A 17,709-nucleotide genomic window follows, 5' to 3' on the forward strand; every position below is an offset into this window, starting at 1 on the left:
AGAAAAAGAAAACATTTTTCCCTTCTAGATGTGCACACAACTAAGGGTACATGTAATTCCCCCTCATCCTGTACCATCAAAAGAAGTTTTGTCTTACCTTTTCAAAGATGCACAAAATAAATATTTTTTTCTTGGTTCCCACCCCCCATTATTGCCAAATAATAATTAAAATATTAATAATAAACCACAGAGTTTTTAGATGGGAACAGAAAAAAAATGGTTCCGGTTGTAATTCTCAGGGGAAAATAAAACAATATTAAAAAAAAAAAAAAACAGAATCACTGTACTTTCTATAAATAAGTGGGTCCAGGGAGCGGGGCAGGGTGACAGGCAGGCGTCGAGCGCCCGCTATTTGCACACGAACTGGTCCACGATCTCCGTGCACTTCTTGCACTTGACGTAGCAGCACCAGTGGAACTTGCAGTGGCAACGCTCCGTCTGCACGGTCTTGAACTGGTCGTAGCCGCGGCCACAGCACATGAGCTCGCAGCCGTCCATGCCCTCGGACGTCTTGTTGCACAGGCGGCCCTGCGTGCCCAGCGAGCCCGTGCTCTCGTTGCGCACGCAGTAGTCGGGGCTGGGGTCGATGTAGACCAGGTCCTGCGTGGTGGGCGAGTTGAAGCGGCTGTTGACCTGCACCAGCTTGCCCCGGCTGTTGAGCCGCATGGCGGCCGCGCTGTCGTACTTCTCCTTCAGGGCGTCGCCCACCTTGCGGAAGTCAGCCAGCTGCAGCCAGCAGGTCTTGAGGCTACAGGAGCCCGACACCCCGTGGCACTTGCAGGCCACATCAGCCAGGTTGTACACGGTCTGTGAGGAGACAGCACAGTCAGTGTATGCACTCCCGGACGAGCCCCGGACAGCCGGTGGACGGGATGTTAGCAAAGCTCCCGTCCACCTTCTACATGGAGCCATGGTCACCGGCTAAACCCGGGCCTGGGCGCTTTCCTCCTCATCCTGCGCCACCAGAAGTCTTGCGCTGCCATCTTCAAAATAAACATGCTCTTAGCTCCTCATCACCATATTCTCACACATCACTGTCACAAACAGCCAGCTTTGAACTGAGAACAGGGAGAGACCACTCAAGTTGCTTCCTTTTTTACAGGAAAACATTATAGCAACTACTACATCTTGAACGCTCATCCCAGAGCTTATTTACCATTCCTCGCCCTCATTACCTGGATTAATCCCCACAGCCAGCCTATAAGGGAAGTGCTAGTATCGTGCCCATTTCACAGAGAAGGAAAGTGAGGCCCATACAGTTGAGTTACTTGCCCGGCCACTGGGAGGTAAGGGTGCCAGGATTTCAACTCAGACAGTTGGGCTCTCAGCTTATGCTCAGTGACTTGCTCATGGGCAACCCAGCTGATAAGTAGGAGGGTTGGGAGGGGTCTAGCTCAGGTGGGATCAGGGTTCAAATCTTCATCACTATTATTATTGCTGTGTGTCAGGCACTGTAATAAGAGCCTTTATGCTGTTTATCTCATTTAATCCTCCCAAACAACATTATAACACAGGGCGGGTTAAACGATGGCACAGTGACGCAGAGAGGGAAAGTGGTCTGCACAGGCCACACAGCTAGAATGCGGAGGAACAGGGCCTGGACCTCAGGTTGTCACTCCCGCTTCCGGCACAGCCCCTAACCCTACTCCACAATGCCTAAGCTAAGAGCACCCACGCCAGATCTAGGCAGATGGGAGTTTTGTCCTAACTGTGCCCCTGAATTCAGGCAACTGGATTCACCTCTCAGAGCCTCCTTTTTCTATCTGTAAAGGGGAACTGTAATGGTACCAACCTCAAAACATTGTTGTAAGGATAAAATTAGGAGATGCAAGGAAAGTGCTCAGCATACATTCTGATGCAATCAGTAAATCTGGTCTTTCCCAGGGTGATGAGTGCATGGCATCCGGGTGCCAGTCCTACGCTCTCGCCTGGTCACCTTGGCCTCTGGGCAGCAGCGCCCACTGGCCTGGCCTCGCAGCACTGTGCCCAGCGGTCCGGGAGGTGGCGGGTGCCTATTTACGGTTCCTACTACCCACAGTTCCTCTGCCAGTCACCCACCCGCCTGCTCCCCACCCCAGAGTCAGAGTGGTGCTGGCAAGCTGCAGAGAACCTGTCAGGAACCTGGAGGCTGGAGTGAGCTAGAAGGCTCCTTCCACCCAGAACAGCTCCCTTCTTCCTATAAAGACTCATAAGGGGCGCTATTTTTGTAAAAGGGGTGGGGGTAGCAGAATGTACTTCCTTGGCATAAAGGGTTTCAGGCACTCAGCTAATGTGCAGAAGGGTTTTGCAGATGTATTTAACCCTTGCTCCCCTTTGACTAAAATAAAAAGCTAATGCCCCGAGGAGATTCTAATATGATTTCCTGGCACAGTGTTCACAGATTTCCTCCTCCCTTCCCCCACTGTCCTGGAGAAAAACTGTCTTCCGTGTAACCTCATCTGCCAGGATTCAATTTAGCTCACAGCTCAAATTATTAAACTTACAAAAAGAATTCACTCACTATTTAAAAATGTGGATGTTATGGATGTCTGGGTGGCTCAGTCAGTTAAGCTTCCGACTTTGGCTCAGGTCATGATCTCACAGTTTGTGGGTTCGAGCCCCGCGTCGGGCTCTCTGCTGACAGCTCAGAGCCTGGATCCTGCTTCGGATTCTGTGTCTCCCTCTCTCTCTGCCCCTCCCCTGCTCACAGTCTTTCTCGCTCTCCCTCTCTCTCCTTCTCTCTCTCTCTCAAAAATAAACATTAAAAAATGTAGATGTTAAATGAAATTCTAATATTAAAGGTGCTTTTTCCAACTCTCCAAAACCCCCTCTCTCTACTTGGAAATTCCTTGACCTTCTCTCCTTGGTTGCTAAGCCCCTGATAATTTCTCCTCATGAGAGAAGTCAAAGAAATCCCCTAAATGGATGAAAGCACCAAATATGGGCACAATGAGGCCCAGAGAGTCAACCACATCTCTGTCCTGAAGGCACTTCTGGTCTGAGGCACCGGGCACACTGTATGCACAGGGTAATGTGACGTGTCCCCTGTGAGGACAGGGGCAAGCTTTATGGGCTCCCACAGAGAGTGGGGCTGACATGCCCATTCTGTGGCCTTGGTCGGCTGCAGTGGGGGAGACAGAGTCCACCACAGCAACAGGAGGCTTAAGAAAGGAGAGGCCACAACTGCCCCCACCCCGCCCCGAGCAATAATCTGACCCCTCAGGGCACCACAGGTAAAAATCTACAGTTTAGTCCTTCCCCAACACCTCCAAATGTATAACATCAATTAAAAAAAAAAAAACAAAAAACAAAAAAAAAAAAAGAAACTTTTTTTTTAATCTTTTTTTTTTTTTTTTTCGAGAGAGACAGAGTATGAGCAGGGGAGAGGCAGAGAGAGAGGGAGACACAGAATCTGAAGCAGGCTCCAGGCTCTGAGCTGTCAGCACAGAGCCCGATGTGGGGCTCGAACCCATGAAAGTTCATGACCCATGAGTTCATGACCTGAGCCGAAGTCGGACACTTAACCAACTGAGCCACCCAGGCTCCCTTAACATCAATTTAAGAAGAAGCTAGGTTAGCTGGAACTATCTAGATCATCTTTGACTTCTCTGCTCTCAGCTTATGTCCAAGAATTATGATTTATCAAGCACTTACACTGATGTTAAGCTCAGCCCTTGGATTGAACCACGAGAAACCGTTATTTAATTGGTCAGAGGTAGTCAAGTATTGGTAACTTCATCTGGATCCACCTACTATATGATCCTGGTTAGTCCTCACATAACGCTAAGTGATAGTTCGTGCCATGGCCATCCAACAGATGTAGAAATGTAGAAACTGAGGCTCATACACAGAAAGGAACAGAACTGGAATTTAGCCTATAGCCCTTTACCCCGAGCTGTGACGCAGGCGTTTAATAAAAACACGCCTGGGCTTGTATTGCAATCCATCAATTTTCCTCCATGGCCATGAAGTGGTTCTCTAGGGCCTCAGTTTCCCGAGCTTTAAAAATGAGGGTGTGCGGTTAGAGGGCTCTAAGGCTCCTCCCAGTCTTCTGTATTTTACTCTGTGATTATCTTCCCTTTTCCTCACCCCAAAATACAGAAGAGTGAAATTGAAATCTCTGACCAGAAAGTTCCTGGCACCTACCTTGGGTTCTGTGAAAAAATAATGGCCCTGGTTTTCAATGCTGCCAAAGTTAAGAAAAGTTTCACCCCTTCATTTTAAAGCAGCCATAAAGTGCCATGTGTTTAACCACAGGAAAAAAGGGTCTTTTTAACTATTGTGGAGAAGCTTCCCACCAGGAGAAGGGAAGAGTGGACCCAGAAGGCTGGTGAGGGCTTGCAAAGCTGGTCTCCCTGGGCACTTCTGAGTGGCTCCCCCTTCTATCCAGAGCCACCCTCGATTGGCCTGATGGTCAGACCTATAAAATTCCACACTGCTAAAAATGCTGTAGTTTTCCTAGAAGAACTCTTAAAACAAAACAAAACCCTGAATCCCTCAGGCCTGCTATCTAACGACACAAGGGGAGGCAAGCAGAAAGCAAGTAAGGGAAAAGGTAAGTTCTGGAAGCTGAGGTGAGGGCTTTCTCCACTGGGCACCTACTGGGATAAATAGCTCCCTCTCCCAAATTTAAACCCAACCACAAACATGTTCCAGGGAGGAGGGCGAACGTTATTCACATTTTTACTTCTGAGCTGAGCTGGGCTGGCCAATTGCACCGGGGACTAATTAAAAAAGGCAGAAAAAGCTCTTTCTCAGGCAACTGCAGGAGCACCTTTGCTGGAGGGGGCCCAGGAGGGATGATTCACCTTCAGGAGGCCTTTCTGGGGCGTGCACCCCCCCTTCAGAGAGGCCCATGTGTAGGTGGGGCGGGGAGGAAGGGAAGCAGAGAGAGGAGGAGAGAGCTAGACGGGGAGGCAGAGAGAGAGGGAAAGCGACCGGAGACAGAGCCAGAGTCAGAAAGGGAAGGAAGTAGACAGACGCAGAGACGGAGGGACAGGTACACACGGAGGGGCGGCACAGGGCAGGACCGAGCTAAGGAGCCGGGGCGCCCGAGAAGGGCGCGGGGCGGGGCGGGGCGGGGCGGGACTCACCCTGCGGCCGGCCTCGTTGTTGTGCAAGTTCATGAGGATGCGCGCGCTCTCGTACGAGCCCTTGGCGTGGATGCGCTCCCGCTCGCGCGCGTCCACGAACTCCTTGGCGAAGCGGTAGCCGTAGTCGATGTTGTCGCCGCAGCCGCCCCACAGCCAGTCCCGCGGCAGGTCCTTGGGGCGCGCGGCGCGGCTGCAGCCGCACGTGGACAGCTCGCCCTCGCGGCACGCGCGGCTCATGGCGTTCACCACCCCCGCGGCGCTCACCGCGTACGTGAAGGCCGTCTCGCGGCTGCCTGTGGGCGGGACGCGGGGGTCACCGTGCGCCTGCCCGCGGCCCCGCGGGGAGCGCATCGGGAGCCCCCCAGCGGCCCCGGGCGGGGGCGGGGGCAGGGGCGCCCCAGCCCTAGCACCCCTCCGACCCGGGCCAGCCCCCCCGCCCCCACCGGCCCCGGGGAAGCCAGGAGAGCCGCCCCGACACGCAGCAGCAGCAAGTGATGCGAGCGGCAGCCCCCTGACGTCTTTGCTCTCACCCTGAAGGGCCCGACAGCGGACTCTTCCGCTGTTGTGGTTTTCCCTACAACTCCTGAAAATCCTGGAGACTGACTTCCCAAAAGGCACACGAAACAAGTCATGGAGGGCGAAGAGAATGTGGGGAGACTTCCTTACACTTAATTTTAACGTTTGGTGTCTTCTGAAAATCTCAGGCCCTAGAACGCGGAGGCTGCAGCAGCCACACGCTTGTGGCCTGGCTCCCCTTCCTCCATCATGCAGCCTGGTGCCTGTCTCAGGCCAGGACTTCTCCAGAGGACATTCTAAACCTGTTCCTACAGTACTGTAGTGAACCGTGCCTCTTCTTAAATCCCAAACCGGGTTAGCCTGGTAACTTCTCCTTCAGGAAGATGGAGGTCTACTTTCACAACAGCCTGCTGTCTCTGATGCTACTTCCGCAACCCCCTTCCCCACCCCATAGCCTCTGCCTCAAAGTGTTGGAATAACAGCAAGAAGAGAAAAAGCACAATCTCAGGGGAGAAGAAACAAAAAAAAAGGTCTTCTCTTTCCCCCTCTTTCTTGTAAAGAATACTTCCCTGTAAGACACTGATAGAGGAGCCCTGTCAGGAGGAAAATGGAGGCAATCACAGACTACCTTAATTTTCACTTGTACATGGAGATATTTCTGTAACAAGAAGCCACTGAAAATAAAAATGTCGTGCTATGAGAAAGGGTTAACACCCTGCCAGCTGAAGCTGGGCCTGAGGGGTATACTAGGGGTGGGGGGCTCATTTCCCTCAACTATAAAATAGGGGTATTGAACTAGGTGCCTAGGTTAAAAAAAAAAAAAAAAAGCCCCTTCTGGCCCTGAAATCCCTGTACATGAATAAGTTGCTCCTACACTTAAAAAGCTTGCTAACCATCTTTTTTTTTGGTGGGGGGGGATGCAGCAGCAGAACAGCTGACAACAGGACTCAGCCCCAACTAGTCTGAGGAGGAGGGCTGTACCAATTCCAGGGCCCATGGGCTGCCCTTCTCTTGCACTTCAGCTCTACATTTCAATCCACAGCCATTTGTGATTCCTCCTTCCAGGAATGGTGAAGATTCCCTTTTACCACAGACCTTCCCTCCCACGATTTTAAAATATGAATAACCTGAGGAGTGTGCTGGTGGTTGACAGGAGGATCCAGGAAGTTCCTAAGGGGTGTTACATCTATCTAGCTCAAATCAGAGAGCCAGAGAACATCAGGGGATGGAGGGAAATGAGGTGGGCAGGCAGATTCTAGGGAGTTATTTGAAGATTAACACTGATAGCACAGAAAATATTGTGGCCCTGGATGGGACACTTGTAGAATAAGGCGGCAGCTAGCGAAAGACATAAAAAAAATCCTCTGGAGACAGAAGAAAATAAGACACTGTCCTGTGAGTAGATAGCGCATAAAAGGGCTTTTATACAAAAGACAATAATGCTGCTTTTTTTCACGAGTCTACCTTGAGCATTTCCTTTCTTGCCCTGGAACACAAACTGGTAGAAATCTCCAAGCTAATTGGTCACTGCAGGGAAAACGTCAGTTTGAAAAGTGCTCTTTGGCTAATAGCCTGTGGACACAGTCCTCCTGGATGGAATACTACTGGTTCAGTTAGGCTTCCTGCCCTGTGAAATCTACATCTATTCGGACCCTCAGGCCCCTTCAAAATGGAGCCTTTCTTACATATCTTTTCACAGTGTGGAGACAAAGAAGAGACGGAGACAAAAGCTGGAGGAAAGCGTAGGGTGATGAAAAATGAGAAAGTTTCCAAAATGAAGAGTGGGCCCTTCACGGAGGCAATTGTATACAGAGCCTCCCAGGCAACTGGCACCCTAGAAAAATGAGTTGAAGAGGGATGGAAATGGCAGCCTGAGTTTCTCAGACAAGGGCCCCATCACAGGGTCAGATTCTCATGGACAGGAATTGCTCTTCACATCCCTGGTGTACTGAGTGCTTTGGAGGGGGTGATGCACGCGTGCACACACACATGCATGCACACACATGCACACACACACCTTTCAGCATCAAAGTTGTTTTAAATTTTCCCTTAGCTCATTCTCTTCAAACAGACTCATAAATAGAAAAGTGAAAGCTAAGTAAATTTCCCACTATTGGGGTTGGGTCCATGTTCCTCTTCCACAAAAATCTATTCTGTTTTTTCTTCTCTCCATCTCTTTAAATAAATAGAAGAGAAGGCCCCATCAGCCTTTCCACTGCGAACCACCCAGCAGCAGCTTCCTGTGCTGTGAGACCCCAGGCACCTGGGGGACTTTTGGCAAAGGAGAATGTGTTCTCAGATGCCCAGGACGTCAGCTAACTTGACAGTGGTATCTAGCAAGGCTCCCTTGGAGGCTGCCAGGAGGTTCTACTGGACCCACTTACCACCAACCCAGATGGGAATACCACACAGCTGAGGACCAGAGAGAGTATCCGCAAGGGACAATTAAATATAAGCCTTTGTACCAAAGGTTCTGCTTGTTCCCTGAGGAAGCAGGCCCTTTGAATCTTGGACCACATTTTAAATAAATCTTCAGCAGAACTCAAATCCACTTAGCAAATGATAGCTTATTCTGAACATTTTGGCCCAAAACAGGCTACATATGAAGACAAGAAGAGAATCTTAAATCAAAGCTGTGTTCGAGGGACTACACAGAGAACCTTTCCAATTGCTGTCTTGCTTCCTGGCTACCATTAAAAATGTATTGATTTTTGCTAACTCATATACCTGTGAAAACATGCCCCCATTATTTTGAGAGGAAGGCAGTTAAGGGGGAAGGCAAAGGTGAGAAGAGAAAGCTGACAACTTACCATTCTGATACAGCTAAAAAAAAAAAAAAAAAGAGGTTTTGAACTTACTCACAATTTCAAAATGCAGAATGGAATCTCCACCACATCCCCAATTAACTACACAGGGCACCCCATATTCAGGGAAAGCTCCTGTGTTCCTGACGCTGAACTCCTAGATTCAGATCCCAGTATATACATTAGCACTTTTTAATCATTAACAGGAAGGACAAAGCCCTATGAAACTGCAGGCTGAGGCTGCAGACCATTTTCCCATTCAATTAAAGGAATGGCTTCCAGTCCTGTATTATTTTAGTATATGAAGTCGCTTGGCTCAAACATCCACTGACAACTCTTTTTTGTTCTCAATGAATGCACTTTTCAGGGTTTTTAAAAAAGCATTTTATCCACCCGTGACGGATATTAAGCCAACTTTTTTTTTTTTTATCTTCAGTCAGTCTAAACAGTTAATTGCTTTGATAAATGGCTTCTTATTTTAGGAATCACTGCAGTCATATTAATTATAAGGGCTTGTTTGCATAAAACTAAATGGACCTAAAATACTCACACTAGAAAACACACATAGGATCACATCTGTCAGATAGCATCCTATGCTATTAAAGCAAACCAGAGGCAAACTGATTTTCTAAATGCTTCGCCTTTAGCCCAATTTTAAGGCCACCTCCTCCCTGCAGGGAATAAGTTCAATGATACATTTAATGTACAGAATCTGAATGTGAGTAATACATTTAAGATTTTTTTTAAGTTTCTAGGTTGAGATCTGAAGCATGTGCTTTTATATCAATTGCCAAAATCACAACGTAAATTGGATCACTTCTAATTAAAATTCTTTTTGGTACTAAAAATAAAGCTTTTTAACATATATATCTCTATAGCCTCAGGAAATATCTATATTAGGAAAATTAAAACCTTATTCACTTCCAACATATCCAGCATCCGAAAGAGGACAGTATTTAGTTTGATGCTTGGGCCATTTGAATTGTGGCTTACGAGACTTCTAACAGTTACAAGAGTTTTGAAGTTTAAAAGGATATAAATGACTCAGCTTTCCTCATCCACTTTTGAGAAACCAAAATAAGTGTTCTGCTTCTATTTTAAACAAAATGCTTTTTAGAAAAAATCAAGTGTTCAGAAAACACGGAGGCGTCTTTGATGCTTCCCTTCTGATTTGTTTTAAAAAAAGCCCAAAACTTATAATCAGGTGTGGGGACAGCAATGAAGGCAAGCAGAAATAAAGACAAAACTTCCCCAGCCAGCACCCTGCTGGAAAGATTCCCCTCCTTATCAAGCCGGTCAGTAAACCCTAAAGCCTTTTTCCAGGAGAATAATTGACCTATATTTGAAAATATGTGAAATGGTTTCCTACCTATCTGCATAACCCTGCCAAAAACAGAGGTGTTATCCACGGTACTGCAATTCCACCTTCGATGTCGGAATTGATACTGGCATTCTTTGATGCCTGTCTTCGCGCCTTCTCCGATGTACTGCATGTGGTCCTGATACAAGTGGCACAGTTTCTTCTGTCCTTGAGAAAGTCCTGCCAGTTGGCTGCAGAGAGGCTGTGCTCCTATGATATATACTTCTGACATCTGAACAGGGTTATTCATACCTAGCGACCTAAAAAGGGGGGGGGGGAGATGTGCATTCAAGATTTACGTGAACTCTCGAGGTAGGCCCCCTGAAAGCATGTCAGCAATACATGGTTTTAAGCACACAGATGCTTTTTCTCTCCTGCTTGTCCTCATGACAAAGTATGAGAAGGGCTTCATAAAACTTCTCTGTTTAAACTGCACTCAGAAAACGGAGGTATTGTAGTCCCCACCCCGCCATCTGGCTCCTCAGCTAGGTTTTCACTCCCTTCCTTGCCCTCCTTGCCATATACCTGAACCAATATTTCCGAAATGCGCTCAGAAAAGGGGGAAATGGCGGTTTTGGGGATGGGCCTCTGACATTAGAGAAAGTGACTCACTTTGCCCCACAAATTGGACCGATCTGCCTTTGCAAATGTATGAATGCCGAAAGTAGACACAATTAGACACGGGGAGGAGATAGAGGTTCCTTCTGACTGATGGAAGGATGCTGAGGCAAATATAGAGACTGGAGAAAATTCACCGTGTTCTGGACATTTTAAAAGGGCTCCTTATGTGATTGTGATACCCAAGACAGGGTATCCAGTGAGTACAAGTCATGTTTGACAGTCAGAAAAACGCTGTTCATTTACAGGGAAAAAATATCCAGAAGGCCGTCAGAAATAATCCCCTGGATATACTGCAGTCGATCTACAAGGCCCCTAACCAAAAAGAAACCCTCATTTAGGGACATTTGACTACTTCAAGTTAACTTCCTTTTGATCAAATTTCCAGCGCAAATACTTCCCCACTTGGAGTTTAGCTGTCTTCCTACAACTCTGCCTACTTCAGACCCTGAAGGTTAATAACCTCAAGTGACAGAAAATAAAAGCTGGAACTCACTTTTACTACCCAGAGGTGGCAAAAAGTAAATTTTATAGATGGGCTTACAATTATTAGAGAAGTGAATTTTGGTTCCCTTTTATTACGTGATGTACTACAAGCATACATCTGAACAAGGGCCTCATAGAGAAAAGCGAAGATTTATAGGTTCCCATTCCCTATGGAGCTAAAGATAAGCTTGACAATATTAACAAGTTAAAAGAAAATTCTGATTTCCAGATATATAAGGTAAAATATATTAGATACATATGCATTAGATAAATGGACTCAAATTCACGATTCAGCTCTGAAAACTGCAGCATCATACAAATGAATCTTTTAAAAAAATTAAAATAAAATAAAGAATATATACTTAAAAGGAACTTACCACCAAGAATTGGCTTCTATTACAACCTGGGCGAAGGAGAAAAATATGGCCAAAGCCATTAGGAAGAACTTGGAAGACATTGCACTTCCAGCCATCCCCAAAGCAACTCCTGGGCTTAATATTCCAATCGCCTTCTGGAGAGGGAAGAAAGGAGCAGATGTTTATTGCCTCTCAGATAATTTTCAAGCATACAAGTTTAAACAACGGAAGCATCCGGGGTCTCTTAAGTTTACTGTTGATTGACTGCGCTTCTCCTCCGTGAGTTTTTTGATGGCAAGATATAGGCAGTTTCTTTTTCCAAATTAATCCACCCACGCAACCTCACCAGGAAATCTGATTTCGCTGGGATCCTGCGCGCGGGGCACGCCAGCGATTACAAACATGTCTCAATGCTGTTGAGTCAAAGCCCCGGTGCCAAGCGCTGCCTCTTTCCTGCTTGTTCGCTTCCCGCACCCCCTCGCTCCCCTCTAGTCCGCGCTGTGCTGGGTCCTTCCTCGGAAGGAATTCACTCGGGAACCCGCCGCCACCCTCGTCCGCTCCCCAACCTGGGCCGAGCAACAAGTGGAGCCGGAATTAATTCCATGGGCGAGAGCGGCGCGAAGGCGAGTGGAGCGCGCCACCGGCGGCTGCGGAGGAGGCGGGGTGGCCGGCTCAGGGTGGGGGAGTGGGGGTTGGACGCGGGAGGGAAGGGCAGGGGGTGGGGGGCGAGGCCCCGGGGAGCTGCGTGCGCGAGAGTGCCCAGCTGGGAAATAAAGCTCGGAATTAACGGCGTATGTTTCATAATCAGTTTACAGGCCGCTTTGGGGGAAGCCACTTCCAGAGGGGGAAGGGCAACCGGGGTTTCCTTAGGATACTCTTCAGCCAGACTGGAGTGGGGAGAAGGCGATGAGGCGGGGGGGGGGGGGGGGGGCACTAGGGATAACGGGGAGAGAGATCGGCTCTCTCAACCAAGGAAACCGGAAAACAGTGCCCCCTCCCTTGCCTACGGGCTCCTCCTCGGACTCCGTGTACCCCAGAGAAGGGATAGCACCCCCGAGGAAAGAAGTGGGTCCGGGTCCCACTGTCCTAGGTGAGGATCCCTTCCTTGCCTTCCCACAAGTTCTGATTTTTCATTTCACTCTCCCTCCCGCTCCCCCCCCTTCTGTCCCCACTCCTGACAGCTGCCACGGAGAAAGAGGAAAGGAAGCCAAGGGCGACTCCAGTTTCCTCCGGTTATGGTCTGGTGTTGTCGGCCACTTCGCCATCGCGCCACAGTGAGCCTGCCCTTAGAACACCCCCACCCCACCTTCCAGCCCAATTCAGACTCGGTTCGGTAAGTCCCGGACGTTGAGGGTGCAGGGCGAGGCCAGAGCCGGTTCGAGTGAGCCCTAGGCGGGGCCAGAGATGCGCCGGCTTCCGCGGCGGCTGAGCCCCTGGATTGCAGGGCACAGAGGGCCCAGACGGTGAAGGTTCCCGTCGTGAAGCATTTCGGGGGCGGGGGGCGGCCTTGAAAGATTTCGCTGCCGTTCCTCCCCACTGGTGACTTCTCCACCTGTAGGCGGCGGCGGCGCGAGACAGTGGCGGGTGCGGGTGGGAGGAGCGGGTTTCCAAAATCCCTTTTTACATTTCTGATTAGGGTAGCTCGCTGCACCGCCCGTAGCCCCCAGGGAGCCCTTTCCTCGGGAAAGGAAAGGTGAGCCGCCTTGGGCAGCAGAAGATCCTGGAACGTGCGCCGTCAAAGGGGCAGAGAGGACCTAGGCGGCCTTAGAAACGCTTAGGGGCCCAGGAGCGTGCCAAGGCTTTTCCCAGCCCGCCGTCCTTTGGACCAGGACAGCTCGGGGCTTCTCCGAGAGGAAATGTTTATGTGGTCCCCAGTGCCCGCTAGCCAGCGCTCTGACCCCTTGGCCCACTTGTTCTCCAAACACCGCAAAGCGAGGGGCGCATCCCGGAGAATAGAAACCTGGGATTTCCCCAGCCTAGGAGAGAGAAGGCTCGGTCTTCCTCCCCACCCCCGCCCGAAGTGTCAAGTTTCTTCTAGGGGAGGGGGTGGGCTGCGAGGTCTGCCTTCGCGCGCGGCCCAGGCTGCAAAATCGACTCTCCCCCCTCGGCGGACAGGGCCGCGCGCGCACACACACACAACACACTCATGCACATTCACACAAACACATGCACAGACACAGGCACCGGCGTGCTTCCGAGACACCGGCGGAGAAGACTGCTGGCCGCGCGCACTTTCCGAGCTTCCCGACGGGCGGGGCGCGCGGGGCGGGGCGCGCGGGCAGCAGAGAAATTGATAACAGATTCGGCGGATTACAGCGAATCTCTTTGTTAGAGGCGAAGCCACACAAACCGAACCGACTTTGGGCCGGAAGACCCCGGGGAGAGTCCGCCCGTTCCCAGCTAGGAGTGGGGCATTGGGTCTACGAGACTCGGTCTCCCCAGCTCCATACTGGGGATAGGCCAGCTGTGTCCCAAAGGGGATCGGGCAGGAGAGCCCCGCGAGTCGCGTCTCCACTTAACCCCGCGCGCTTGCCCGGAAACACCTTGGCCTTCCTCCCGCTCCAATCCCCATGCAACCCCCAAAAAAGGCCCCACAAGTTCGAAGCACTGAAAGAACCCACAGAGAAGTAATAAATACATCGACTTTGTAGGGTAAACACCCCTGCCTGTTTACCAAGAGATCTGATCCGAAAAGACCGTACGAAACGAGACCTCTCTGGACACTGTCACACCAGGGCTAAAACAAAAGTTCTGCGCAGAGACTGAGTTTACCAAAGAACGGGCTGAATGTTTTCGGACACTTCCAGGGCCCGGCGAAACTCACTAATGTACGGATCCTCAGAATCTGTTCCTAGCGTGTGATGGGGAGGGGGATTTCGGGTACTTGAGAGGTTCTAGCGCAAGGGAGGGGTGAGGTGGGGGTAGGGCGTTCCTGCGCCCTTGTTTCCAAAGTCAGAGCAGCTCAACGCAGTAGTGCTTACTCGATATCTCCTCCAAAGCCTTAGCATTGGATTGAGGTGTGCCTAAACCTTCTTTATCAACTGGGGTGCAGGCGGGGGGGGGGGGGGGGACGGAGGTGAAGAGGGGTGAGAGAGGGGAAACCATCACTCTGGTTAGAAGAGGTTCCTGGGTCACAGAAAGCTTCCCTACCACGCGCAGCACCCAAATCCTCGGCCCCACTGCCCCTAAAGAGAAATTCCGCAAAGGCAGGGAGAAGATTCTCGACCCTTGGCCACTGGTGCTACCTCACTCGGTCTGGGCATGACCTTCCACTAGGCTTTTTGCGTCCAGAGTGCCCCCCCCCCCGCCCCCGCCCACCCAAGTCTGTGAAAATGGAAATGATGAGGGAGACCAGCAAGGAGTCTGAAATGTATGACCTGGGCTCACGGTGGCTAAAAGGATAGGACACTCCAAGAATGCCAGCTCTTGGTGGGAAATAAACTTTGTCTTCCTCACTGTGATCTCTCCTTGAAGGAGAGAAACAGAAAATTGAGGAAGATAAAAGGCATCAACCACAGCATTGGGACGCCCTGCTCCAGGAAATGCAGAGAGAAGCGGAGCGGATAAGGATGAGCAAGCCCAGGCGGACAGGAGATCTGCTTTGGGGGAGCAGGCAAGGAGGGAGCAATCCCTCACTCCCCTAGCCTGGGCGCCGGGTGTCCCAGGCCGCCCCTCGCCACTGCCAAAGAATGGTGTCTACTGCGCTCCAAGTGTGTGGGGTGTGTAGGGGGTGGGGGCTGTAGGGAAGCCAGACAGAGAAGGTGGTGGGAGCTCCTTGCGCCCAAATCAGTGCAAGGATTGCCCAGGCTCAGGACTGAACCGCAGGTCCCGTAACAAGGACTCTCCAAAGGCAGAACTGTGGCCAAGCCCAGCTCTGTTCCCTGTCTCCCCACTTCCATCCCCTGGACAAGTCTCTCCAGACTTCAAGACTCTCTCTTTCTCCTCGCACACACGTATCACTTCCACCTTCTCACACAGGTTGTCTAACTCCTAGCACAGGTTCTCAACTCTATCCAGAAGAACATAGTGTCCAGTGGAAGGAGAAAAAACTAAAGATCAGTTCAACCCCTATCCTTCAGAGGCAGTTTGAACTCCACTTTTTAATAGACGAAGAAATTGAGGCCGAGAAAGAGAAAGCAACACTTGTCACCTCCCACTGACGGCACTGGTGAGAGCGCAGAAGCCGGACCCTAGGCCTCCTAGGGCGACGCTCCCGTTCCTTCACCCTGGTGAGGAGATAAACCCTTCCTCCACACGCCCCAGCCCGGTTTGCTGGATCGGACCTCTGGCCCCTTCCGTACGGCGGCGACCGCGCATTGCAGCTTGTCCTCTGGGAATCTCGGAGAGGCCCTCTTGGGAGGGGAGAACCTGGTGGTCGGGAAGGACCAACGGAGCCAGAGGTGGGAGGGAGAGGAGAACGGCTGCCTGCCGGCCCCAAAGAACAGACTCCCAGGTGTCCTACCTCAAGGCAGCCAACAGGGGGCAGTCGGCACCGCACGGCGAGGATGAAAAGGCAGCGGGACAAGCAGAACTCTGCGCGCACGGTGCTAATAACCCCTTGTGCACCGAGGCGCTCCGGTGAGGGAAGGGAAAGAACTAGGGACTCTCGGGCCAGTCCTCCTGGGGAGGGTCCTCCTTTGTGGGGCCGGGCGGGACTAAGGCTAGTAAGCCCAAGACCCGAGAACAACTGACCCTTTACTCCCCCCACACGCAGGGCACGGATCTACACACTCGGGACAGAATTTCCGCGGCCTCTCCATCGCTTGCGCGCACTCAGCATTGCCCCCTCGGAACTCCCCTGGCAGAGGCTTTCTAGAAACGAAATCTCCATTATCAGGCTGGAGCAGCCTGAATATTGGCGGGAGGGCAGGGTCTGTAGGTGTGATCCCAACCCAGCCTCCAAGTGACTTCCCAAACATCGAGTTGTCCATTTAAAGACGCAAGAGGAGAAGGCGCCCCGATGCCAAACTGGAATTGTAAAGTAAAACAAGGCCGCGGGGTCTCCAGGTTTCGGGTTCTTTTTAAACTTTTTTTTGGTGGGGGATGGAGGGGGGATTTGTTTGTTTTCGAAAATATCTTCTAATTCCAACCTTATTTTCAAGAAAAGTAAAACAGATCAAGAAGAGTGGAAATAAGGATCGAAGCTTGGAGGACAGGGATAGGAGAAGTTGTTTGCAAAATAGCAAGTTATACTGCAGGAAGAAATGTTAACTTTTCGCAAAAGTGAACTCCCGGTGACCCTCAGAGTGTGTGACTCGGCTTTAACATACAACTGACAATTAAAACAAACAAGAGTTCACAAACTGCCTCCCGCCCGCTCTCCCAACGCGGAGGCCCAAATGTTTCCAAAGGACAGGGCAGATTCCGCGCAGGGGGCCGGGGTGCGCTCTCCCAGCGGACGGGATTAGAGCCACCACTGCCAGCACTCCCCGCCCCCATCACCGCGGCAAAGTGCCTGAGCTCACCCAGTGGCGGCTAATAATGCTAATAACGCGACCCGGCTCCCGCGCCGGGGTGCGCGCTGGCCCCCCACCAGGCACTCTTAAAGGCACACGGCCTGCAGCTCTAGGATTCCCTGGCCGCGACGAGGCTGCAACCTGGCCTCCGGCAGCAGAGGACGAGAGAAGAGGGGGCGGTGCACGGCTCTGGGGTGTCGGCTCCTAGTCCTGCTGCCCAGTCTCCCGACCAAGGAGTCCTCCTCCCCTTTCCGAGCCCCGGCCACACACCCTCTCCGTGCCCGCGCAGTGGGCGCTCCGTAAATATTTGTTGAATTGAATCATTATCCTGTTACTGAAATATACATAGTAAATTACACTGGTGTTTCTCAGGGCAAAAGGAAAGTCATCTGTGAACCGCTTTTTTCTGTCCTGGCTCATCCTCACTTTTTTTCCCCCCAAAGTCTAAAAGGTTTGCAGAACTTTTGGTGGGACAAGAAGTCTCCCGGGAGATAGGCAGTGCGCGAAGGGGTTGGGGCGTGGGCGAAGGGGTAGAGGTCCCTGCCAGCTACGCAGGAGTTCCAGCTTCTAGAGGCAGCAGGAGAAATGGAGGGATAAGGAAGAGGTGGGGGGGGGGGGAAGGGGGGTCAGTTAACTTCCAAAAGAAAAAAAGTAAAGAAAAAAAAAGTGGCGAGCGTCGGCAGCGCACAGAACACCTACCTTCATGGCGAGGGGGAGGGGACGCGGCTGCGGGGAGGAAGTCGCCACTAGAGCGAGGGCAGCCGAGGAATCCGAGCGGAGCGGCCGGGTTAAGCCTGGGGGGACGATCCGGCGCAGAGCTTCGGGCTCCTCCTGGGCGCGTCCGGCAGGCGCAGGAAATCACAGGCGAAGCGGTCACTGGCGCCCAAGTCTGGGGGCCCGAGCCGGAGCAGCGCCGAGATGCGCCAGGGAACCGAGGGGGCGCCGAAGCCCGTCGGCCGGTAGCAAAGGCAAAGCCGGGCCGGCGCGCAACAAGGGAGCCGCGGGTCCGGCGAGGGCGTGCAGGCGACTGTTCCGCGGCGA

At 51.5% G+C, this 17,709-nt stretch overlaps 1 protein-coding gene across 1 annotated transcript; it reads right to left on the reverse strand.

Moving 5' to 3' along the window:
• Window positions 1-231: 231 nt before the first annotated feature.
• On the reverse strand, window positions 232-17,508 carry WNT5A (Wnt family member 5A). The gene is made up of 5 exons (XM_030307038.1): window positions 17,368-17,508; window positions 11,234-11,367; window positions 9,762-10,012; window positions 5,073-5,365; window positions 232-807 (listed from the first exon to the last, which is right to left on the reverse strand). The coding sequence occupies exons 1-5, from the start codon at window positions 17,371-17,373 to the stop codon at window positions 349-351; spliced, it is 1,143 nt and encodes a 380-aa protein (XP_030162898.1). The 5' UTR covers window positions 17,374-17,508; the 3' UTR covers window positions 232-348.
• Between the last annotated feature and the right edge of the window lie 201 nt (window positions 17,509-17,709).

Source organism: Lynx canadensis, chromosome A2, assembly GCF_007474595.2.
Source record: "Lynx canadensis isolate LIC74 chromosome A2, mLynCan4.pri.v2, whole genome shotgun sequence".
NCBI classification, from domain to species: Eukaryota; Metazoa; Chordata; class Mammalia; order Carnivora; family Felidae; genus Lynx; species Lynx canadensis.

Excerpts from the sequence above, each read along its gene's own strand:
- WNT5A (XM_030307038.1), bottom strand. Across the intron at positions 10,013-11,233 it reads ATAGAAGCCAATTCTTGGTG|GTCGCTAGGTATGAATAACC; the intron begins GTAAGTTCCTTT and ends CCCCCTTTTTAG. Across the intron at positions 5,366-9,761 it reads TGGCAGGGTTATGCAGATAG|GCAGCCGCGAGACGGCCTTC; the intron begins GTAGGAAACCAT and ends TCCCGCCCACAG.